Source organism: Lepidochelys kempii, chromosome 6 (assembly GCF_965140285.1).
Source record: "Lepidochelys kempii isolate rLepKem1 chromosome 6, rLepKem1.hap1, whole genome shotgun sequence".
Lineage (NCBI taxonomy): Eukaryota > Metazoa > Chordata > Testudines > Cheloniidae > Lepidochelys > Lepidochelys kempii.
Window position 1 is genome coordinate 595,240 of NC_136385.1, and position 21,927 is coordinate 617,166.

The window sequence follows — 21,927 nt, forward strand, 5'->3', positions numbered from 1 at the left end:
ACGCGCTATCTCAGAGTGCCAGGCACCACCCCCCCTCCCCGCTGCCCCCCGCCGCCGACCGGGCCGGGAACCATCACCCCTCCCCGCTGCCCCCCGCCGGCCCCCCGGCCCGCTCCACGTGGTCTCCGCCGCCCCCGCCGGCCCCCCCGGCCCGCTCCACGTGGGTCTCTGCCGCCCCCGCCGGCCCCCCCGGCCCGCTCCACGTGGTCTCCGCCGCCCCCGCCGGCCCCCCCGGCCCGCTCCACGTGGTCTCCGCCGCCCCCGCCGGCCCCCCGGCCCGCTCCACGTGGTCTCCGCCGCCCCCCGCCGGTGGCCAGGCCAGGCACCACCGCTGCCCCCCGCCGCCGGCCGGGCCGGGAACCATCACCCCTCCCCGCTGCCCCCCGCCGGCCCCCCGGCCCGCTCCACGTGGTCTCCGCCGCCCCCGCCGGCCCCCCGGCCCGCTCCACGTGGTCTCTGCCGCCCCCGCCGGCCCCCCGGCCCGCTCCACGTGGTCTCCGCCGCCCCCCCCGGCCCGCTCCACGTGGTCTCCGCCGGCCCCCCGGCCCGCTCCACGTGGTCGCCGCCGCCCCCGCCGGCCCCCCGGCCCGCTCCACGTGGTCTCCGCCGCCCCCGCCGGCCCCCCGGCCCGCTCCACGTGGTCTCCGCCGCCCCCCGCCGGCCCCCTGGCCCACTCCACATGGTCTCCGCCGCCCCCGCCGGCCCCCCCGGCCCGCTCCACGTGGTCTCCGCCGCCCCCGCCGGCCCCCCGGCCCGCTCCACGTGGTCTCCGCCACCCCCCGCCGGCCCCCCGGCCCGCTCCACGTCGTCTCTGCCGCCCCCGCCGGCGGCCGGGCCGGGCACCCCCCCCCCCTCCCCGCTGTCCCCCGCCGCCGGCCGGGCCGGGCACCCCCCCCTCCCTGCTGCCCCCTGGCGGCCCAGCCCGGTACCGCAGCCCCCCTGCTCTCTCTGACTCGGCTCCCCCTGCTGGCAGCCTTTGACGAGGACCGATGCTACGAGCCCTTCCTGGCGCATGGGAACTTCAGCACGTCGGACCCGCTGTACCGGGTGGGGGCGCAGGTGGAGTTCGCCTGCAGTGCCGGCTACATGCTGGAGCAGGGCCCGGCCACCGTCGAGTGCGTCGACCCCTCGGACCCCCACTGGAACGAGAGCGAGCCCACCTGCAAAGGTAACGCCCCCCGCTCCCGACCCGCAGCCCCCCCTGCCCCCGCGGCGCCCCTCGCTCCCGACCCGCAGCCCCCCCCTGCCCCCGCGGCGCCCCTCGCTCCCGACCCGCAGCCCCCCCTGCCCCCGCGGCGCCCCTCGCTCCCGACCCGCAGCCCCCCCCCCTGCCCCCCCGCGGCGCCCCTCGCTCCCGACCCGCAGCCCCCCCTGCCCCCGCGGCGCCCCTCGCTCCCGACCCGCAGCCCCCCCTGCCCCCGCGGCGCCCCTCGCTCCCGACCCGCAGCCCCCCCTGCCCCCCGCGGCGCCCCTCGCTCCCGACCCGCAGCCCCCCCTGCCCCCGCGGCGCCCCTCGCTCCCGACCCGCAGCCCCCCCTGCCCCCGCGGCGCCCCTCGCTCCCGACCCGCAGCCCCCCCTGCCCCCCGCGGCGCCCCTCGCTCCCGACCCGCAGCCCCCCCTGCCCCCGCGGCGCCCCTCGCTCCCGACCCGCAGCCCCCCCTGCCCCCGCGGCGCCCCTCGCTCCCGACCCGCAGCCCCCCCCTGCCCCCGCGGCGCCCCTCGCTCCCGACCCGCAGCCCCCCCTGCCCCCCGCGGCGCCCCTCGCTCCCGACCCGCAGCCCCCCCTGCCCCCGCGGCGCCCCTCGCTCCCGACCCGCAGCCCCCCCTGCCCCCGCGGCGCCCCTCGCTCCCGACCCGCAGCCCCCCCCTGCCCCCGCGGCGCCCCTCGCTCCCGACCCGCAGCCCCCCCTGCCCCCGCGGCGCCCCTCGCTCCCGACCCGCAGCCCCCCCCTGCCCCCGCGGCGCCCCTCGCTCCCGACCCGCAGCCCCCCCTGCCCCCGCGGCGCCCCTCGCTCCCGACCCGCAGCCCCCCCTGCCCCCGCGGCGCCCCTCGCTCCCGACCCGCAGCCCCCCCTGCCCCCGCGGCGCCCCTCGCTCCCGACCCGCAGCCCCCCCTGCCCCCGCGGCGCCCCTCGCTCCCGACCCGCAGCCCCCCCCTGCCCCCGCGGCGCCCCTCGCTCCCGACCCGCAGCCCCCCTGCCCCCGCGGCGCCCCTCGCTCCCGACCCGCAGCCCCCCCTGCCCCCGCGGCGCCCCTCGCTCCCGACCCGCAGCCCCCCCTGCCCCCGCGGCGCCCCTCGCTCCCGACCCGCAGCCCCCCCTGCCCCCGCGGCGCCCCTCGCTCCCCGACCCGCAGCCCCCCCTGCCCCCGCGGCGCCCCTCGCTCCCGACCCGCAGCCCCCCCTGCCCCCGCGGCGCCCCTCGCTCCCGACCCGCAGCCCCCCCGCCCCCGCGGCGCCCCTCGCTCCCGACCCGCAGCCCCCCCGCCCCCGCGGCGCCCCTCGCTCCCGACCCGCAGCCCCCCCTGCCCCCGCGGCGCCCCTCGCTCCCGACCCGCAGCCCCCCCCGCCCCCGCGGCGCCCCTCGCTCCCGACCCGCAGCCCCCCCGCCCCCGCGGCGGCCCCTCGCTCCCGACCCGCCGCAGCCCCCCCTGCCCCCGCGGCGCCCCTCGCTCCCGACCCGCAGCCCCCCCTGCCCCCGCGGCGCCCCTCGCTCCCGACCCGCAGCCCCCCCTGCCCCCGCGGCGCCCCTCGCTCCCGACCCGCAGCCCCCCCTGCCCCCGCGGCGCCCCTCGCTCCCGACCCGCAGCCCCCCCTGCCCCCGCGGCGCCCCTCGCTCCCGACCCCGCAGCCCCCCCTGCCCCCGCGGCGCCCCTCGCTCCCGACCCGCAGCCCCCCCTGCCCCCGCGGCGCCCCTCGCTCCCGACCCGCAGCCCCCCCTGCCCCCGCGGCGCCCCTCGCTCCCGACCCGCAGCCCCCCCGCCCCCGCGGCGCCCCTCGCTCCCGACCCGCAGCCCCCCCGCCCCCGCGGCGCCCCTCGCTCCCGACCCGCAGCCCCCCCTGCCCCGCGGCGCCCCTCGCTCCCGACCCGCAGCCCCCCCGCCCCGCGGCGCCCCTCGCTCCCGACCCGCAGCCCCCCCCGCCCCCGCGGCGCCCCTCGCTCCCGACCCGCAGCCCCCCCGCTCCCGCGGCGCCCCTCGCTCCCGACCCGCGTCCCCCTCGCTCCCCGACCCGCAGGCCCCGATGACACTGATGCTCTCCACAGCGCTGTGTGGGGGGGAGCTGTCCGACCCGGCCGGCGTGGTGCTCTCCCCCGACTGGCCCCAGAGCTACGGCAAAGGCCAGGACTGTGTCTGGAATATCCGGGTGCAGGAGGAGAAGCGGGTCCTGCTGGACATTGAAATGTAGGTACCACCCCCCCCCCCCGGAAACCTTCCTCCTTCCCTTCTGTCCTGAGCCGCCAAGCCCCCCAATTTTTCTGCTGTCATGACCCATTTCCCCCCGTCATCCCACTTCTCTCACCAACTGTGCTGTCAGGTATCCCACTGCTCACACCAATGTACCCCATCGCTCCCCTCTGACTCCATAACCTCCCATTGCTGCCCTGGTCCCCGGTCTCACTCTCTAGCCTCCTGACACCCTCCCACCTCCCACAGCCTAAACATCCGGAAGAGCGATGTGCTGACGGTGCTGGACGGCGAGGACCTGACGGGCCGGGTGCTGGGGCAGTACATGGGCACCCACCCCCGCTTCCGCCTCTACACCTCGGCCAGCGCCGCCACGCTGCAGTTCCAGTCGGACCCCAGCGACCCCCTCTTTGGCCTGAGCCAGGGCTTCCTCATCCGCTTCTCTCCGGTAGGGCCCATACAGGGGGTCGGCGAGGCAGTGGGGGTGGGGGGAGGTTAAGGAGGGAGGAGGAGTCGGCTGGGAGGGGGTACTGAGGCAGCAGGGGGGAGGGATCACAGGGAGGCACAAGGGGGTCAGATGGATGGGGGATGAGAGGAATGAGGGCAGGGGACGGGAGCGCTGGGGGGGGGTTCTGAGGCAGCAGGAGATGAGGGCTGGGAGGCTGAAGGGGGATCCAGGCTGGAGGAGGGTGGGGGCCAGGGGGTGGCAGGAAGGGAACCCTGCCCCCCCTCACCTCTCCACCCCTAGAGGTGCCCCGGAACGACACGTGCCCGGAGCTGCCAGAGGTGGAGTTTGGCTGGCGCACGGCCTCGCACGCGGCCGCCATCCGGGGCACGGTGCTCACCTACCAGTGCGAGCCGGGCTATGACATCGTCGGCTCCGACATCCTCACCTGCCAGTGGGACCTGGCCTGGAGCAACAGCCCCCCCACTTGCCAGAAGAGTGAGTGATCCCTGCCCCCCATCTCTCCTGGGACCCTTAGTCCCATGGGCTGCCTTTGGATCCCACTACTCCCACCAACAGTGCAGCCAGGCATCCCAACCCCCAGTGGGCCTGAGTTTGGATCACACCTCTCCCATCAATGGCATGGCCAGGTATCCCTCTGTCCCTCCGTTCCTGTCTTCTCACCACGATCTACTTCCTGCCACTTCCTCCCCACCCCCCGTTATCCCGTGGCTCCTTAACAGGGTAGCCTGGTAACCCCATTGCTACTGCGGCACCATCAGGGATCCCATAGTACCCAACAACAGAGTGGCCGGGAGTACCAAGTCTCCCAGCCACGACGGCCAGCCATCCCACTGCTGCCAATAGTAGCACAGCTGGGTATCCCACTACTGCCACCAGTCCTTAGGCTACCTCAGGCTGGGGCTCAGTGCTAAGGTGCCTGCCTTTTGCACCAAAAGGGGGAGTCCACTCCCTTTCCTGAGACCCATCCTAGGGCTCACCCCATCTGGGGAGAGCCCATGCCGGGGGAGCAGGAGAGAGGGACCTGTCCCTGTCTGAGGCTCAGAGCCAAGCTTCCCAGTTGGAATCTCAGCACAGTGCCAAAAGAATATCCCTTCCCTACAATGAGACCCCCTGGCCGGGGGTGGTGCAGTGAGGTATCCCACTGCTGCCACCACTACTGAACAAATCCCCAGCTAGGGCTGGAGGCCAGGTTGTGAATTCAAATCCCATCTCAGACACAGGAAAAGGGGACGTCCTTTCCTCCTGCAGGGGACCTTAGCCACAAAGTTCCAGGTTGGGTATCCTACATCTCACACCAGTGATGGTGTTGTGGCCCCTGCCACCATCCCAGGGGCGAGGTCACGGCTCCTGCCACCCAGGCCAATGAAAGACTCTTGGGATCCCACTGCAGCCACCAGTTTACTGCTTCAGTCCAAGGTCGCGGCTGAGTCTCTGTCCTGACTTGGGGGAGCCCGAGTATGTGTCCGGGTGTCTCATACCCTGTTGCTTCCTCCCCCCACAGTCGTGAACTGTGCTGACCCGGGGGAGATCGCCAACGGGAAGCGAAGCGTCTCAGACCGACGCTTCTCCATCGGCTCCCACGTCCAGTACTTCTGCCACGAGGGCTACGTGGTGGAGGGGAGCAGCACCCTGACCTGCTACAACCGCGACACTGGAACCCCCAAATGGAGCGACCGCGTCCCCAAGTGTGTCTGTGAGTGCAGGGGGCTGCGGGTGGGGAGTGAGGGGCACCGGCAGGGCTGGGGGGCTGCGGGTCGGGAGTGGGGGCGCCGGCAGGGCTGGAGGGCTGCGGGTCGGGAGTGGGGGCGCCGGCAGGGCTGGGGGGCTGCGGGTGGGGAGTGGGGGGCGCCGGCAGGGCTGGGGGGCTGCGGGTCGGGAGTGGGGGCGCCGGCAGGGCTGGGGGGCTGCGGGTGGGGAGTGGGGGGCGCCGGCAGGGCTGGGAGGATGCGGGTGGGGAGTGGGGGGCGCCGGCAGGGCTGGGAGGATGCGGGTGGGGAGTGGGGGGCGCCGGCAGGGCTGGGAGGATGCGGGTGGGGAGTGGGGGCGCCGGCAGGGCTGGGAGGATGCGGGTGGGGAGTGGGGGGCGCCGGCAGGGCTGGGGGGCTGCGGGTGGGGAGTGAGGGGCGCCGGCAGGGCTGGGGGGCTGCGGGTGGGGAGTGGGGGGCGCCGGCAGGGCTGGGGGGCTGCGGGTGGGGAGTGGGGGCGCCGGCAGGGCTGGGGGGCTGCGGGTGGGGAGTGAGGGGCGCCGGCAGGGCTGGGGGGCTGCGGGTGGGGAGTGGGGGGCGCCGGCAGGGCTGGGAGGATGCGGGTGGGGAGTGGGGGGCGCCGGCAGGGCTGGGGGGCTGCGGGTGGGGAGTGGGGGCGCCGGCAGGGCTGGGGGGCTGCGGGTGGGGAGTGGGGGGCGCCGGCAGGGCTGGGAGGATGCGGGTGGGGAGTGAGGGGCGCCGGCAGGGCTGGGGGGCTGCGGGTCGGGAGTGGGGGGCGCCGGCAGGGCTGGGGGGCTGCGGGTGGGGAGTGGGGGGCGCCGGCAGGGCTGGGGGGCTGCGGGTGGGGAGTGGGGGGCGCCGGCAGGGCTGGGGGGCTGCGGGTGGGGAGTGGGGGGCGCCGGCAGGGCTGGGAGGATGCGGGTGGGGAGTGGGGGGCGCCGGCAGGGCTGGGGGGCTGCGGGTGGGGAGTGGGGGGCGCCGGCAGGGCTGGGGGGCTGCGGGTGGGGAGTGGGGGGCGCCGGCAGGGCTGGGGGGCTGCGGGTGGGGAGTGGGGGGCGCCGGCAGGGCTGGGGGGCTGCGGGTGGGGAGTGGGGGCGCCGGCAGGGCTGGGGGGCTGCGGGTGGGGAGTGGGGGGCGCCGGCAGGGCTGGGAGGATGCGGGTGGGGAGTGAGGGGCGCCGGCAGGGCTGGGGGGCTGCGGGTCGGGAGTGGGGGGCGCCGGCAGGGCTGGGAGGATGCGGGTGGGGAGTGGGGGGCGCCGGCAGGGCTGGGAGGATGCGGGTGGGGAGTGGGGGGCGCCGGCAGGGCTGGGGGGCTGCGGGTGGGGAGTGGGGGCGCCGGCAGGGCTGGGGGGCTGCGGGTGGGGAGTGGGGGTGCCGCAGGGGGGCAGCGTCGAGGGCTCTCTCTCTGGCAGTGAAGTACGAGCCGTGTCTGAACCCCGGCGTCCCCGAGAACGGCTACCAGACGCTCTACAAACATCACTACCAGGCGGGCGAGTCGCTGCGTTTCTTCTGCTACGAGGGCTTCGAGCTCATCGGGGAGGTGACCATCACCTGCCTTGCGGGGCACCCGTCCCAGTGGACCAGCCAGCCGCCCCTCTGCAAAGGTACCGCCCCCCAGCCTGCCGTGCCCCCCGGCCTGCCGTGCCCCCCGCTCCCGACCCGCAGCCCCCCGGCCTGCCGTGCCCCCCACCCTGCCCCCCCAGCCATGGCCCCGCCCTGCCGTGCCCCCCGCTCCCGACCCGCAGCCCCCCGGCCTGCCGTGCCCCCCAGCCTGCCCCCCCCACCGTGGCCCCGCCCTGCCGTGCCCCCCGCTCCCGACCCGCAGCCCCCCGGCCTGCCGTGCCCCCCGCCCTGCCCCCTCAACCGTGGCCCTGCCCTGCCGTGCCCCCCGCTCCCGACCCGCAGCCCCCTGCTAGCCCAGCCCTGCCCCCACCCAGCCCTGCCGGTGCCCCCCGCTCGCGACCCGCAGCCCCCCGGCCTGCTGTGCCCCCCGTTCCCGACCCGCAGCCCCCCGGTCTGCCGTGCCCCCCGCCCTGCCCCCCCCGCCGTGGCCCCGCCCTGCCGTGCCCCTCACTCCCGACCCGCAGCCCCCTGCCCCCCAGCCCTGCCGGTGCCCCTCACTCCCGACCCGCAGCCCCCTGCCAGCCCAGCCCTGCCCCCACCCAGCCCTGCCGGTGCCTCTCACTCCCGACCCGCAGCCCCCTGCCAGCCCAGCCCTGCCCCCACCCAGCTCTGCTGGTGCCCCTCACTCCCGACCCGCAGCCCCCTGCTAGCCCAGCCCTGCCCCCACCCAGCCCTGCCGGTGCCCCTCACTCCCGACCCACAGCCCCTGCCAGCCCAGCCCTGCCCCCACCCAGCCCTGCCGGTGCCCCTCACTCCCGACCCACAGCCCCTGCCAGCCCAGCCCTGCCCCCCAGCCCTGCTGGTGCCCCTCACTCCCGACCCGCAGCCCCTTGGTTCTCCTCTAAGTCTTTCTCTGCTCTGTTCTCAGTGGCGTATGAGGAGTTACTGGACGACCGGAAGCTAGAAGGTCATTTAAATTACAGGCACAAGGGGCTCCGTAGGTGGCTCTGTGGGGCTGGGAGCGGGGGGGCTCAGTGGGGGGTGCTGTGGGGCAGGGGGGTCAGCGGGGCGCACTGTGGAGTGGGAGGCTCAGCGGGGGGCGGCAGGGAGCAGGGGGGCTCAGCAGGGACGCTGTGGGGCAGGGGGCTCAGTGGGGGGCTCAGCGGGGGGTCACCGTGGGGCGGAGGGCTCAGTGGGGGTGCCGTGGGGCAGAGAGCAGGTGGGCTCGGGGGGACACCGTGGGGCGGGGGGCTCAGCAGGGGGCTCAGCGTGGGGCACCGTGGGGCAGGGGGCTCAGCGGGGGACACCGTGGGGCAGGGGGCTCAGTGGGGCAGGGAGCAGGTGGGCTCGAGGGGGCACTGTGGGGCAGGGGGCTCAGCGGGGGACATCGTGGGGCGGGGGGCTCAGCGGGGGACACCGTGGGGCAGGGGGCTCAGTGGGGCAGGGAGCAGGTGGGCTCGAGGGGGCACTGTGGGGCAGGGGGCTCAGCGGGGGACACCGTGGGGCAGGGGGCTCAGTGGGGCAGGGAGCAGGTGGGCTCGAGGGGGCACTGTGGGGCAGGGGGCTCAGCGGGGGACATCGTGGGGTGGGGGGCTCAGCGGGGGACACCGTGGGGCAGGGGGCTCAGTGGGGCAGGGAGCAGGTGGGCTCGAGGGGGCACTGTGGGGCAGGGGGCTCAGCGGGGGACACCGTGGGGCAGGGGGCTCAGTGGGGCAGGGAGCAGGTGGGCTCGAGGGGGCACTGTGGGGCAGGGGGCTCAGCGGGGGACATCGTGGGGCGGGGGGCTCAGCGGGGGGCACCGTGGGGCGGGGGGCTCAGTGGGGCAGGGAGCAGGTGGGCTCGAGGGGGCACTGTGGGGCAGGGGGCTCAGCGGGGGACGCCGTGGGGCGGGGGGCTCAGTGGGGGGCGCCGTGGGGCGGGGGGCTCAGCGGGGGGCGCCGTGGGGCGGGGGGCTCAGCGGGGGGCGCCGTGGGGCGGGGGGCTCAGCGGGGCAGGGAGCAGGTGGGCTCGAGGGGACACCGTGGGGCGGGGGGCTCGAGGGGACACCGTGGGGCGGGGGGCTCAGCGGGGGACACCGTGGGGCGGGGGGCTCAGTGGGGGGCACCGTGGGGCAGGGGGCTCAGTGGGGCAGGGAGCAGGTGGGCTTGAGGGGGCACTGTGGGGCAGGGGGCTCAGCGGGGGACACCGTGGGGCGGGGGGCTCAGTGGGGGGTGCCGTGGGGCAGGGGGCTCAGTGGGGCAGGGAGCAGGTGGGCTCAGTGGGGGACGCCGTGGGGCAGGGGGCTCAGTGGGGGACGCCGTGGGGCGGGGGGCTCAGTGGGGGGCGCCGTGGGGCAGGGGGCTCAGTGGGGGACGCCGTGGGGCGGGGGGCTCAGTGGGGGGCGCCGTGGGGCAGGGGGCTCAGTGGGGCAGGGAGCAGGTGGGCTCGAGGGGGCACTGTGGGGCAGGGGGCTCAGCGGGGGGCGCCGTGGGGCAGGGGGCTCAGTGGGGGGCGCTCTCCCCTGGCCGTCACTGCTGGTCCCAGTGCCACACTCGGGGATGCTGCAGGGAACGGGACAGGGATGCTATGATGTCATTGGTTTTGTCCTCTCTGATTGGCCGCCTGTCTCTGTGCAGTCACCCAGACAACAGACCCCTCCCACCAGATGGAGGGGGGTAACATCGCCCTGGCGATCTTCCTGCCAATCATCCTGGTCATTCTCCTGATTGGCGGCATTTACGTCTATTACACTAAGTAAGTCACAGCCAATGAGGACAGAGGGTGTGGCAGCTGGGAGGCAGGGCTTGGGGCTCTTAAAGGGGCAGGGTGATCATTGAGGGTGGGGCTTTGGAGTCTTAAAGGGGCGGGTTGGAATGGGGGTGGAATGATATTCGTTGGGGGTGGAGCTGGAGACTCTTAAAGGGGTGGTGGCCCTGTCGCCCGTGGGGTGGGGCCGGGTCCCCCGTGTGGTTCTCACCCCCCCACGTCTCTGTGCCAGGTTCCAGGGCAAGTCCCTGTTTGGCTTCTCCAGCTCCCACAGCTACAGGCCCATCACCGTGGAGTCCGACTTCAGCAACCCGCTGTACGAGGCTGGGGTGAGTCGCCCCCCAGGGCGTCGGGCTGCCAACTTCCTAATCGCACGAAACCGAAAACCCCCTCCCCAATGCCCCGCCTCCTCCCTGATGCCCCGTCCCCACTCACTCCAGCCCCCTTCCCTCCATCGCTCGTTCTCCCCCACTCTCTCTTTCACTGGGCTGGCGCAGGGGGTTTGGGTGCGGCAGGGGGTGTGGGGTGTGGGCTCTGGGCTGGGGCTCAGGGCTGGGGCAGGGGGTTTGGGGTGCGGGCTCCGGGAAGGGGTTTAGGGTGTGTGTGGGGGTTCCGACCTGGGGCAGGGGGTGTGGGGCGCAGGAGGGAGTTAGGGTGCGGGAGGGGGCTCAGGGCTGGGGCAGGGGGTTCGGGGTGCGGGCTCCGGGAAGGGGTTTAGGGTGTGTGGGGGGTTCTGACCTGGGGCAGGGGGTGTGGGGTGCGGGAGGGGGCTCAGGGCTGGGACAGGGGGTTTGGGGTGTGTGGGGGGGGGTTCTGACCTGGGGCAGGGGGTTCGGGGCGCGGGAGGGGGCTCAGGGCTGGGGCAGGGGGTGTGGGACAGGGGGTTCGGGGCGCGGGAGGGGGCTCAGGGCTGGGGCAGGGGGTTCGGGCTGTGGGCTCCGGCGGGACAGTGCTTACCTCAGGTGGCTCCCGGTCGCAGTGGGGCTAAGCCAGGCTCCCTCCCTGCCCTCGCTCCGCGTGGCTCCCGTAAGCAGCCGCCATTTCCGGCCCCTTGGCAGATGGGCCAGGGGCTCTGTGCTGCCCCGCCCACAGGCGCTGGCCCTGCAGCTCCCATTGGTCACGGTTCCCAGCCAATGGGAGCTGTGGAGCCGGTGCTGGGGGTGGGGCAGTGCCCGGAGACCCCTGCCCCCCCGGGACATGCCCGTCGTTGCCGGGAGCCGCGTGGGGCCGGGGCAGGCAGGGAGCCTGGGTTCGCCCCACTGCGCCGCCGACCGGACTTTTAACAGCCCAGAGCCACCGGGGTCCCTTTTCGACCGGGCGTTTCGGTCAAAAACCGGACACCTGGCGACCCTAGGCGGGAGCCCCTCCCCCCCTGTATCCCCCCGAGGGGGAGGCCAGTGTGGGCCGGGGGCTGCGTGGGGGGAGCTATTGGCTGAGGGGGATGGGCTGGGAACAGATGTGGGGGAGCAGAACGGATGGGGAGGCTCTGAGTCCCCAAGTGACGCTGTGTTTCCCCCCTCTCTGCCCCCCAGGACACCAGGGAGTATGAAGTGTCCATCTGACGGGCCGTGTGCCCCGTCCGGAGCGAGGGGGCGTCTGGCGGAAAGGAAGAGACGACGTGGGGGGGGGGGGTTGAGGGGGGGCAGCGCGTGGTGGCGGGGCCCTGTCCTGTCTCTCCGCTCCCCCCACCTCCCCCTCTTTGTACATATCCAGGTCCATGTGCCAACGCTCACACTTTTCTGCTTCGGTAATTAGTTAATTAATTTATAACCCCGCCCCCGGGTTCATTATTTATTTATTTATTTATTTATTTATTTCCTCGCCCCACCCTGGCTGGCAAGGTGCGGGGTCTGTGCCGCCCCCCCTTGCCCCCCCTTCCAAGGCCGACGGGACATTGTCGGAAACCCTGCAGTGACAAACCACCCACCCCGGTGCACGTCGCCGGAGGCCGTACAACAACGTAGGCCCACCCTGCAGTCACAACAATGCACAAAGCCCTGCGGCTCGCGGGGCCCTGTCGTAACGAAGGGGCGCGGCCGCCTTGGGGTTTGCAGGAGACCCTACAATAATATATTAGCACGCAGAGCTCTGGAGCATGGCGTAGGCCACCTGAGAGACCACCCAATAACAAACCAGGCCTCTCCCCCCTGCCCCCGTCTTGTGACGCTGTCCTTCCCTTTAAGGGAAAAGCCAGGGGGTATTTATCCCTTGCTCCTTGGCAGGATCCCCTTAAACAGTAAATACCTTCCTGTGTTTTATACCGTATCCCTTTAAGAGTCATCAGGGTAGGAGGTTGTAGCTCTTTAAGGGTAAAAATAATTCCCCATCGCTCCTTTTAGGCATAAAATGCAGGGGGTAGTTACTCCTGAACTCATCCCTTTAAGGGTAAAACAGGCAGGAGGGCATTTATTTTCACAGTGCTCCTTCAAGGCTAAACATAATTGTTAATCATTACCTTTAACAGTAAAACACTGGCCCATAGATACCCCTAGAACCCACCCCTTTAAGGAGTCTAAAAAGAGACAGGAGGACACTGAGTTAAACATCATCCCTTTAAGGATAAAACATAGCTACAACTGACCCCTTCCCCTTTAAGGATTAAAACACAGGAGGATATTTAGTTTAATAGCATTCCTTTAAGGATAAAACACAGGGGGGATATTTACTTCTATGTTCACCCCTTTAAGGACAAAAAGCAGGAGGACACTTATCCTCAAAGGGATGCTGTTCAAAGTGTCCTCCTATCTTTGTTATTCTTAAAGGGATGGGTACAGCTGTGTATATCCCCTCCCTGTGTTTTGTCCTTAAAGGGACATTCTCACAATGAAATGATGCGAGACCGTGACATTGCCTTTAAAGAGTGACATGTAGGAGGATACATATTCTTCTGCTACGTCCCTTTAAATGCCTTTCACCCCGGGGCACACCCGCGTCCCTGGTGGTTCACTCTGGGGCAGGACTTGCTGGGGGGGGTAAGGCCCCTCCCCCTCCCGTGTCCCCCTTCCGCCCCCTCCCTGCATTGTCCTGGTTTTCCATTCGCTTTTATTTTGGAGCAATAAATAAAACTGCACCATTTGTAAAAGCCTCGGGGTCTGCGTCTCCTGGTGCTTGGGGGGGCGGACGTAGGAAACAGCTGGTCCCCTGCCCTGGGGCCCAACGGAGCTAGTGCCCCCTGGTCAGGCAAAGCCCCGTGTCCCATCCCCCGCTGCCTGGAGCCAACCAGCCCGCCCCCCCGCCCCGACGGAGATCAGGGCCCCGTCACGCCGGGCTCTGCACCCCCCCCCCGACGGAGATCAGGGCCCCGTCACGCCTGGCTCTGCACCCTCCCTCCCCGCCCCCGACGGAGATCAGGGCCCCGTCACGCCGGGCTCTGCACCCCCCCGACGGAGATCAGGGCCCCGTCACGCCGGGCTCTGCACCCCCCCGACGGAGATCAGGGCCCCATCATGCCGGGCTCTGCACCCCCCGACGGAGATCAGGGCCCCGTCACGCCTGGCTCTGCACCCTCCCTCCCCGCCCCCGACGGAGATCAGGGCCCCGTCACGCCGGGCTCTGCACCCCCCCCCCCCGACGGAGATCAGGGCCCCATCATGCCGGGCTCTGCACCCCCCCCCCCGACGGAGATCAGGGCCCCGTCACGCCTGGCTCTGCACCCTCCCTCCCCGCCCCCGACGGAGATCAGGGCCCCGTCACCCTTCCCCAGCTCTGGGGCCGCAGCAGTGGGGATGGTGCCGGTCAGCCCTGTTCTGGGGGCCCCAGGCTGGGACCGGGGCAGGTGGGTTCCCCCCACCATATAAGCGGATAAGGACGTTGAGACGCCGAGCAGAGGGCTGCAAGGGGCCCAGAGCTGGGGCTGGAGCCCCGATACCAGGGCGCTGGACTTTGGACTTTCTCATGACCGCAGAAGGGTGGAGTTAAATTGAGGGGCGCCGGGGAGCCCGCTGGAGGGGAGCGTCTGGTGAGGCGGAGCTGCTGTGCCATGCCCGGCCACAAGGAGACGCTGTAATGGTGAGTTGACTCCTCACAGGGCAGAAACGGGGAGAGGAGGGGGCACAGCCCCCTCCTAGCCATTCTTCACGCTCTGGTCAGCATCCGCAGAGACCAATTTGGGGCCCTATGTGAAGGGAGAGGACTGGGGCAAATCGATGGGGCAGGCTGGTTGTTTACAGCATGTACAGGGTGTGGGCCTGTGGAACTCCCCGCCACAGGATGTGGCACAGAATCAGCCCTTAGCAGTTGCGGGAGGGTGATCATGGTTGGTGCAGGTCCAAGGTTTTTGGTGCTAATTTGCTTGGGAGATAAAGGTGGAAACCTGCTGCAATTTGTTTGGTTAGCTGTAATATCTCGCAGCATACCGTGATCTTACCAAGTCGCTTTGTTTTGCAAAGTTCAGAAAGGCCCCAGTGGTAACTATATGGCCCTGTATTTCTGCCTCAATCAATAATTCAACTGCAAACAAAAGCTTGGTTGGGTTTTTTTAAAAAACGAATTGAAGGCTTTTTGGTCAAAGGAAAAAAACCTGGAGGGGAAAAACCCGCCCGTGTTAATACAAAGGTAATAACGATCAAATCGTACCTGGTTCTTAGGGTTTTATACGCTTGTTTGCACCTTGATTACACATTCAAATGTGCAGCTGGAATGTTGCCGTCTATATTCCGTCTGCTTCGGCTGCCAAATGTTACCGCGAACCACCAAATGTCAGCAGGTTTTTCTGTCTCTGTCTCCCAAGTACAAGCAAATTGAAGCTGAAAAGCTTGAATCCAAGTCCCACTGCGAATGCTTGTGCTAAAGCGGATGGCTCAGCACGGGAGGCCAGACCCGTGTGAGCTTTTAGCACCGGGTTTATTTTGGCAAACTAGCAATGTGCCCTGGTTGGGAAGCAGCCACGTCTCTTGTTGCAGAAGCTGCAAAAAGCGTCTAAACCAGGAGCATTTGCGCTAAAGAATTGGGGGGGAAATCAGAGCAAAAACCCCAAAATGTATTTTAATAATAAAAAAAAAAGTGAAAAACCAGCCGTGCGTCTGTCTCCCGCTGTGTTACAGCCCAGCGTGTGTCAGAAATGATTTGGTTGCGATTGCAGTGTTCGCGAACTGCGTTCCTCGGTGTATCAATTTGGGTTACTGAAAACGGGGTCAAAACCCCAAAAGCCACCAACGTTGTTACCCAACTGAGGCTGCGCCCACGGGCGGAGACTAGGTTGTGGTGCACAGTGAAGAAACCCCCAGGCAGAGGAAGAAGAAAAGATAAAATGTTATAAACGACAGACTGGTCAACCACATCTCAACCTACCCCACAGGGACCATTGAGCCTGTTCCAGAGACCCAGAGCTGGGCCAGTTCTACCAGTTCCTCAGCTGGTTGGTTATGAAGCGTGGTGAGTTCGTGCGGATACCTGTGCTTTCGAGTCTCCCTCGCTGACGTCCGGTGGAGCTTGGTTATGGTGTCCCAGCAAACGTATCATGACTGTGGATGTCTTTGGTAATTACTCAAAAAGCATCTTCTCAGCAAGGCGTGCAACCCGGCAAAACCCTGCAGTAGCTCCTGGGAGTTCCGGACACCTCGGGGATGGAGGTTGGTTGTAACTCTGAACAAAACGGTCTGGGTCTTTCCAAAGTTTACAGCTGAACGTTGACTTAACACAGCTTTGAAAGTCCCCTGTGCCGAAGGAAAACGCTGCTTTCCCTTGACGTGTTTAGTAGTTTACGTTTAACAGAGCGCCGTGCTGTACAGAACTGTGGTTTGATCTCTGCGGCTGCGTGATTGTGTACGGCCGGTTCCCAATGAGGGGTGTGGCGGCTTGTAACTCTGAAGTTCGTAACTCGGAGGTTCTACTGCATTGTGGGATCCTTCAAATAGGAAACCCCAAGACTAGGTGGAATGAGTGGTTACATGTCCGGATTATTCGAATCTGGAATATCTACTTGGGACAGAGCTCATTTGAAAAATATATTTATCCCCCGACCCCCTGTATTAACTATTCTGAGCATCGGGCTGTGGAATCAGCACCATGGGGGTAGGAGGGTCGTCTAGTCTCACCCCCAGAACGCAAGACCAAACCCGAATCATTTATAACCCAGTAGAGACAGCCTCTAACCCCGTAACTCAAGGCAGTACGTGGTGTGTAATATGCATGACATTGCCAAGCTGCTTAACTGCATGCAAGCAAAATCAAATGAATAATTAATGAATAATGACTAATACTTAATTGCAACAGATAATAAAAAGGTAATTAAATGATTTCTGTTGCATCTGGGCATTACGTGTGAACTACCCCGACCAACTCGTCAGGGCCCGTTGCCCAAGGAAAGTCGCCTGAACTTCTTAGCCAGCAGCAGTGAGCTGGTGTATTCCTCAGTGTTTCATCACACATCCAGCCCCCACCCTCCCAGGGCTTCATATATTCCTCTGCAAAAGTGCCACCTTAACTGACAATTATCAAGGCCACAAGCAGGCCCCGTTGCCCAATATAAGCTGGCCTGCGTATAAACGTCATGTTAATAACATGTCCACACCATAGCTATATTAGTGTGTATTAAGCACAAGTCACATTAAGCACAAATATTAGGCCAATTTAGGCTCTCTAACGGCTATATGTTTTTTGAATAACACTGCTCGTTTATGCTCAGTTTCCCATAACCCCTTGCATTCACTGAAGCTTTTGCCTTAAGTCAAGAGGGGTGTAGCATAGCAACACGCAAACGATTCCCTTCACAGGCCTGGGAACACGCCCTGGGATCAGGGACAAAGGCAGAAGGCAGAGTGGTTAAAGCTACTTTCAGAGATGTACCCAGTACCTTGCACTTGTAAAGAGGTGGGTATAAAAAGTTGGCTTTAGGGGAGTAACTTGGGGTGCTTGCATTCTGCGTAAGGTGAACGTGACAACACAGCACGAGACGGCTGCCCAGAGCCCGGCCTCTTATGGACTCTTTCCTGTAGGAGATTATTACTGGCTGAGCGCACTAAACGTGACTGACGCTGGTTAGTTGGTCTCTTGACCATATTTCACAACAAACCAAAGTGTGGCCAAGGAATGGACTATCCACAAAACAAACGTGTCTTTAGGCACCGAGGTTCTTTTACACCCCACTGGAGACACCAGGATCAAGACCAAGCCAAATTGCCACAATGATTATCCCCAGCGGTTTAGTATTAATAAAAGCATTGACAAACCAACACCGATGACCAAACACAGCTGTTAAACTGGCGCCTTCCATTCCAATCTCTTCTGTGTGTCTCCATGGACAGCTTTTAGCAGAGATGGTGGCCTGAAGCATGAACCCATCTGTGACGGGATCCCCGGGGTGCAGCCTGGGACTGTGGGACCGCCGTACCCCCTGATCTCTTCCCAGTCTGGGCCGTCTCTCACAATGCCCTGCTAGTGACCAGCAGCAACCCCCTCCAGGCGCTGCGATCACTCAGCACACCTGCATGTGGAGCCCCACACCCAGCTAGATTGCATGAATGCTTCCAGAGCCACTCCTGAATCACACCGAGAAAGGCACCAGCCAAATCTCCCCACCGCCCACCCCCCAGCTATGTAGCTCAGGAATATACCGTCTTGCACTGCTCAAGATGGGCAGTGCAGATTTATTGATTGGTTCCCCACTTCATCAATGGAGAGTGGATGTACACCAGCCTTTGCAAACCTGAGCAGATTTACCACCCACTTTATACAAACTCACTGGTAAAGATAAACAGTAAAACAAATGTATTGACTATAAAAGGTAGATTTTAAGTGATAGGCAAAAAGTCCGAGTTAGTTACCAAAAGAAATAAAATATCAGCCTGCAGTCTAAACTCTCAATCCTATTAGACGGGGCAACATCTAGATTAAGCAGTTTTTCTCACCTCACTGGATATTGCAGTTCCTTGTACACAGATTTCACCCTTGAAATCTGGGACAGTCCCCTCAGTTGGAGTTTTCAGAGTGTCCTTGTTGCTTGCAGCATAGGTGGGGGAAGGAGGAAGGCCCAGAATGGGGCCCCTGTGTCTGTTTTATACCCTCAGTCCATGTGCTTGGGGAGCACAAGTCCAGGCATGTCTGGGGGCATTGCTGAGTCTCCAGGCCAGGTTGAGCAATTCCCCGGGTGGGGCTTCAGGCAGGTGAGTCATCTCATTGTAGCTCCTTTGCTGGCCAATGGCTGTTGATGGGTTGACTGACACCCAGCCTGGATGCTGGTGACTTTCCTTGCTGTTGCCTCTGGGGAGCTAATAACTGGCTGAGTCTCCAACTTACAGCATGTTTTAGTGACAACCATACCACATAATTCTCATAACTTCATCTGCATCAATGACACACATCTATGGACAGAGAAATCACTTTCAGCAGATCATAACCTCTCCCCTGATACCTTACCAGGCCTGTTTTCTATGCAAGATCACGATGATATGAAAATGAGGAATATGGGGGTTCCAGGACACTTCCCCAAAGTATAGAATGTCACACCGTCTTTGGTAGGGCCCTCGTCTCCTGGTAAGTTGAAACCAAGCAATTACTGGTTCCCAAATAATTGTCAAGATCAGTCTGCATATCTAAGTAGTAATCAAATTCTACCAAGCCTGGTCTTAAATCAAACTCTAAGAAGTACTCAAGCTGCGTTGGTCTTGCTTTGCCTGGCTATAAATTTCAATTATTTGATGGAAATATTTTTTGTTGGTTTCTGTGTGTGCAGTGAAACCAACATTTAGTAACATTTACCAAAAAATAAGTTCATGCACATCTCTGTAATGCTGAATCTCTCTTGCTGGAATAGGACCAGATCTGGTGACTGGATGGGGACAAATGTAGTGTTGTAAGCATCTTGAACTGTTATAACATCCTATCCGGTACAAACTCGCGATCTGATAGCAGGGCCAGAAATGGTACCAAAACTACATGGTTTCAGGAGTAGAAAACGGCAGAGGAATTGTTGGTTCGGTTTCGGGTTTGTTTGGCTCAGCAATGTCAAGGTGGAACAGGTGGAATGTATAAAAAGACCCATTAGTTACTGTGAGCGTGAACAAGTAGGTACGGTTTCACAACCCAAATGACAAGAGTCAAAGGTTTAGCAACAGAAGAAAACTGTACTATTCATACCGTTCATAACATTGCTAGGCTGTTCAGTCAGACACAAATCAAAGTCAGTGAGCTGATGAGTGAGAACAATGAGGAGGTGGAAACTTGCCGCATGAGTACTATTAGTAGTACCCTGGAAGTTATTAAATAAGGCAAAATTCCAGCTATCCTTAAGGATGAGCAGCTTCTTAAGGGCTTCTCGTCCTCAGTGCATCGCTAAATCTTATGAAGAAAGACATCATGGTACACAATTCTACAAGACGTTCCGTCTAGTGCTGCTAGAAACTTGGGATCTGTGGCACTTGTCACAGAGTGTGCGGGACTCAGGGCCCTGCACCTCCCACTTCCTGTGGTTCACCGGGACTCTCAGCCAGCCAGTAAAACAGAAGGTTTATTAGACGACAGGAACATGGTCTAACACAGAGCTTGTAGGTACAGAGAACAGGACCCCTCAGTCAGGTCCATCTTGAGGGGTAGGGAGCCCAGACCCTGGTTCTGGGCCTCCCTGTGTCTCCCCAGCCAGCTCCAAACTGAAACGCCCTCCAGCCACCTCCCCCAGTCACATCCCCGGCCCCTCCTCCAGCCTTTGTCCAGTTTCCCGGGCACAAGGTGTCACTTGGCCCCAACCCCCTCCTGGACTCAGGTTACGTGCTCAGGTATTGTCCCTCAGTGAAGTCACACCCTGACATCCCACCACCATCTACTACCAATGCAGACAGTAAACTAGTAAAACTCCCATGCAATATTCCCAGGTTAATACTCCCTGCTGCGTCCCATCTCTCCCCCCTTCGAGACTGAACTGAGCGGGGTCACTATGACCCGTGACCTGGGGAAGTTCGGGGCCCCCTCTCCGGGACAACGCATCCGCTATCACGTCGGCACTTCCCTTCACATGGACCATGTCCATGTCATAATCCTGCAGGAGCAGGCTCCACCTCAGGAGTTTGGCGTTGGCTCCTTTCATCTGGTGCAGCCAGGTCAGGGGAGAGTGGTCCATGTACATGGTGAAGTGTCGCCCGAAGAGATATGGCACTAGTTTCTTGAGGGCCCACACCATGGCCAGGCACTCCTTCTCGATGGCCGTGTAGTGTTGCTCCCAGGGTAGCAACTTCTTGCTCAGGTACACGATGGGGTGTCTCTCCCCCTTTTCATCCTCCTGCATTAACACCCCCCCCAGTCCTGTGTCTGAGGCGTCGGTGAACACCACAAAGGGCTTGTCAAAGTCTGGGTTTGCCAGAACTGGGCCACTGACCAAAGCCTCCTTAGAATCATAGAATCCCAGAATATCAGGGTTGGAAGGGACCTCAGGAGGTCATCTAGTCCAACCCCCTGCTCAAAGCAGGACCGATCCCCAACTAAATCATCCCAGCCAGGGCTTTGTCAAGCCTGACCTTAAAAACTTCTAAGGAAGGAGATTCCACCACCTCCCTAGGTAACGCATTCCAGTGTTTCACCACCCTCTTAGTGAAAAAGTTTTTCCTAATATCCAACCTAAACCTCCCCCACTGCAACTTGAGACCGTTACTCCTTGTTCTGTCATCTGCTACCACTGAGAACAGTCTAGATCCATCCTCTCTGGAACCCCCTTTCAGGTAGTTGAAAGCAGCTATCAAATCCCCCCTCATTCTTCTCTTCTGCAGACTAAACATCCCCAGTTCCCTCAGCCTCTCCTCATAACTCATGTGTTCCAGTCCCCTAATCATTTTTGTTGCCCTCTGCTGGACTCTTTCCAATTTCTCCACATCCTTCTTGTAGTGTGGGGCCCAAAACTGGACACAGTACTCCAGATGAGGCCTCACCAATGTCAAATATTAGGGAAATGATCACGTCCCTTGATCTGCTGGCAATGCCCCTACTTATACGTCCCAAAATGCCATTGGCCTTCTTGGCAACAAGGGCACACTGTTGACTCATATCCAGCTTCTCGTCCACTGTCACCCCTAGGTCCTTTTCCGCAGAACTGCTGCCTAGCCACTCGGTCCCTAGTCTGTAGCGGTGCATTGGAGTCTTCCGTCCTAAGTGCAGGACTCTGCACTTGTCCTTGTTGAACCTCATCAGATTTCTTTTGGCCCAATCCTCTAATTTGTCTAGGGCCCTCTGCATCCTATCCCTGCCCTCCAGCGTATCTACCACTCCTCCCAGTTTAGTGTCATCTGCAAACTTGCTGAGGGTGCAATCCACACCATCCTCCAGATCATTTATGAAGATATTGAACAAAACCGGCCCCAGGGGCACTCCACTTGACACTGGCTGCCAACTAGACATGGAGCCATTGATTACTACCCGTTGAGCCCGACAATCTGGCCAACTTTCTACCCACCTTATAGTGCATTCATCCAGCCCATACTTCTTTAACTTGCTGACAAGAGTACTGTGGGAGACCGTGTCAAAAGCTTTGCTAAAGTCAAGGAACAACACATCCACCACTTTCCCCTCATCCACAGAGCCAGTTATCTCCTCATAGAAGGCAATTAGATTAGTCAGGCATGACTTGCCCTTGGTGAATCCATGCTGACTGCTCCTGATTACTTTCCTCTCCTCTAAGTGCTTCAGAATTGATTCCTTGAGGACCTGCTCCATGATTTTTCCAGGGACTGAGGTGAGGCTGACTGGCCTGTAGTTCCCCGGAGCCTCCTTCTTCCCTTTTTTAAAGATGGGCACCACATTAGCCTTTTTCTGGTCATCCAGGACCTCCCCCGATCACTATGAGCTCTGCAATCACATCTGCCAACTCCTTTAGCACCCTGGGATGCAGCGCATCCGGCCCCATGGACTTGTGCTCGTCCAGCTTTTCTAAATAGTCCTGAGCCACTTCTTTCTCCGCAGAGGGCTGGTCACCTCCTCCCCATGCTGTGCTGCCCAGTGCAGTAGTCTGGGAGCTGACCGTGTTCGTGAAGACAGAGGCAAAAAAAGCATTGAGTACATTAGCTTTTTCCACATCCTCTGTCACTAGGTTGCCTCCCTCATTCAGTAAGGGGCCCAC

General features: G+C 64.1%; 1 protein-coding gene across 1 annotated transcript in view; it reads left to right on the forward strand.

Moving 5' to 3' along the window:
- Positions 1-12,972, forward strand: part of SEZ6L2 (seizure related 6 homolog like 2) — a 13,665-nt gene extending 693 nt beyond the window's left edge. Inside the window, exons 2-11 of the mRNA XM_078853026.1 lie at positions 323-1,168; positions 3,265-3,403; positions 3,656-3,854; positions 4,157-4,349; positions 5,377-5,568; positions 6,995-7,186; positions 8,074-8,142; positions 9,761-9,878; positions 10,123-10,219; positions 11,423-12,972. Coding sequence (XP_078709152.1) covers positions 323-1,168; positions 3,265-3,403; positions 3,656-3,854; positions 4,157-4,349; positions 5,377-5,568; positions 6,995-7,186; positions 8,074-8,142; positions 9,761-9,878; positions 10,123-10,219; positions 11,423-11,452 — 2,075 coding nt within the window. The 3' untranslated portion in view covers positions 11,453-12,972. The remainder of the gene's footprint in view (positions 1-322; positions 1,169-3,264; positions 3,404-3,655; positions 3,855-4,156; positions 4,350-5,376; positions 5,569-6,994; positions 7,187-8,073; positions 8,143-9,760; positions 9,879-10,122; positions 10,220-11,422) is intronic.
- Positions 12,973-21,927: the final 8,955 nt, after the last annotated feature.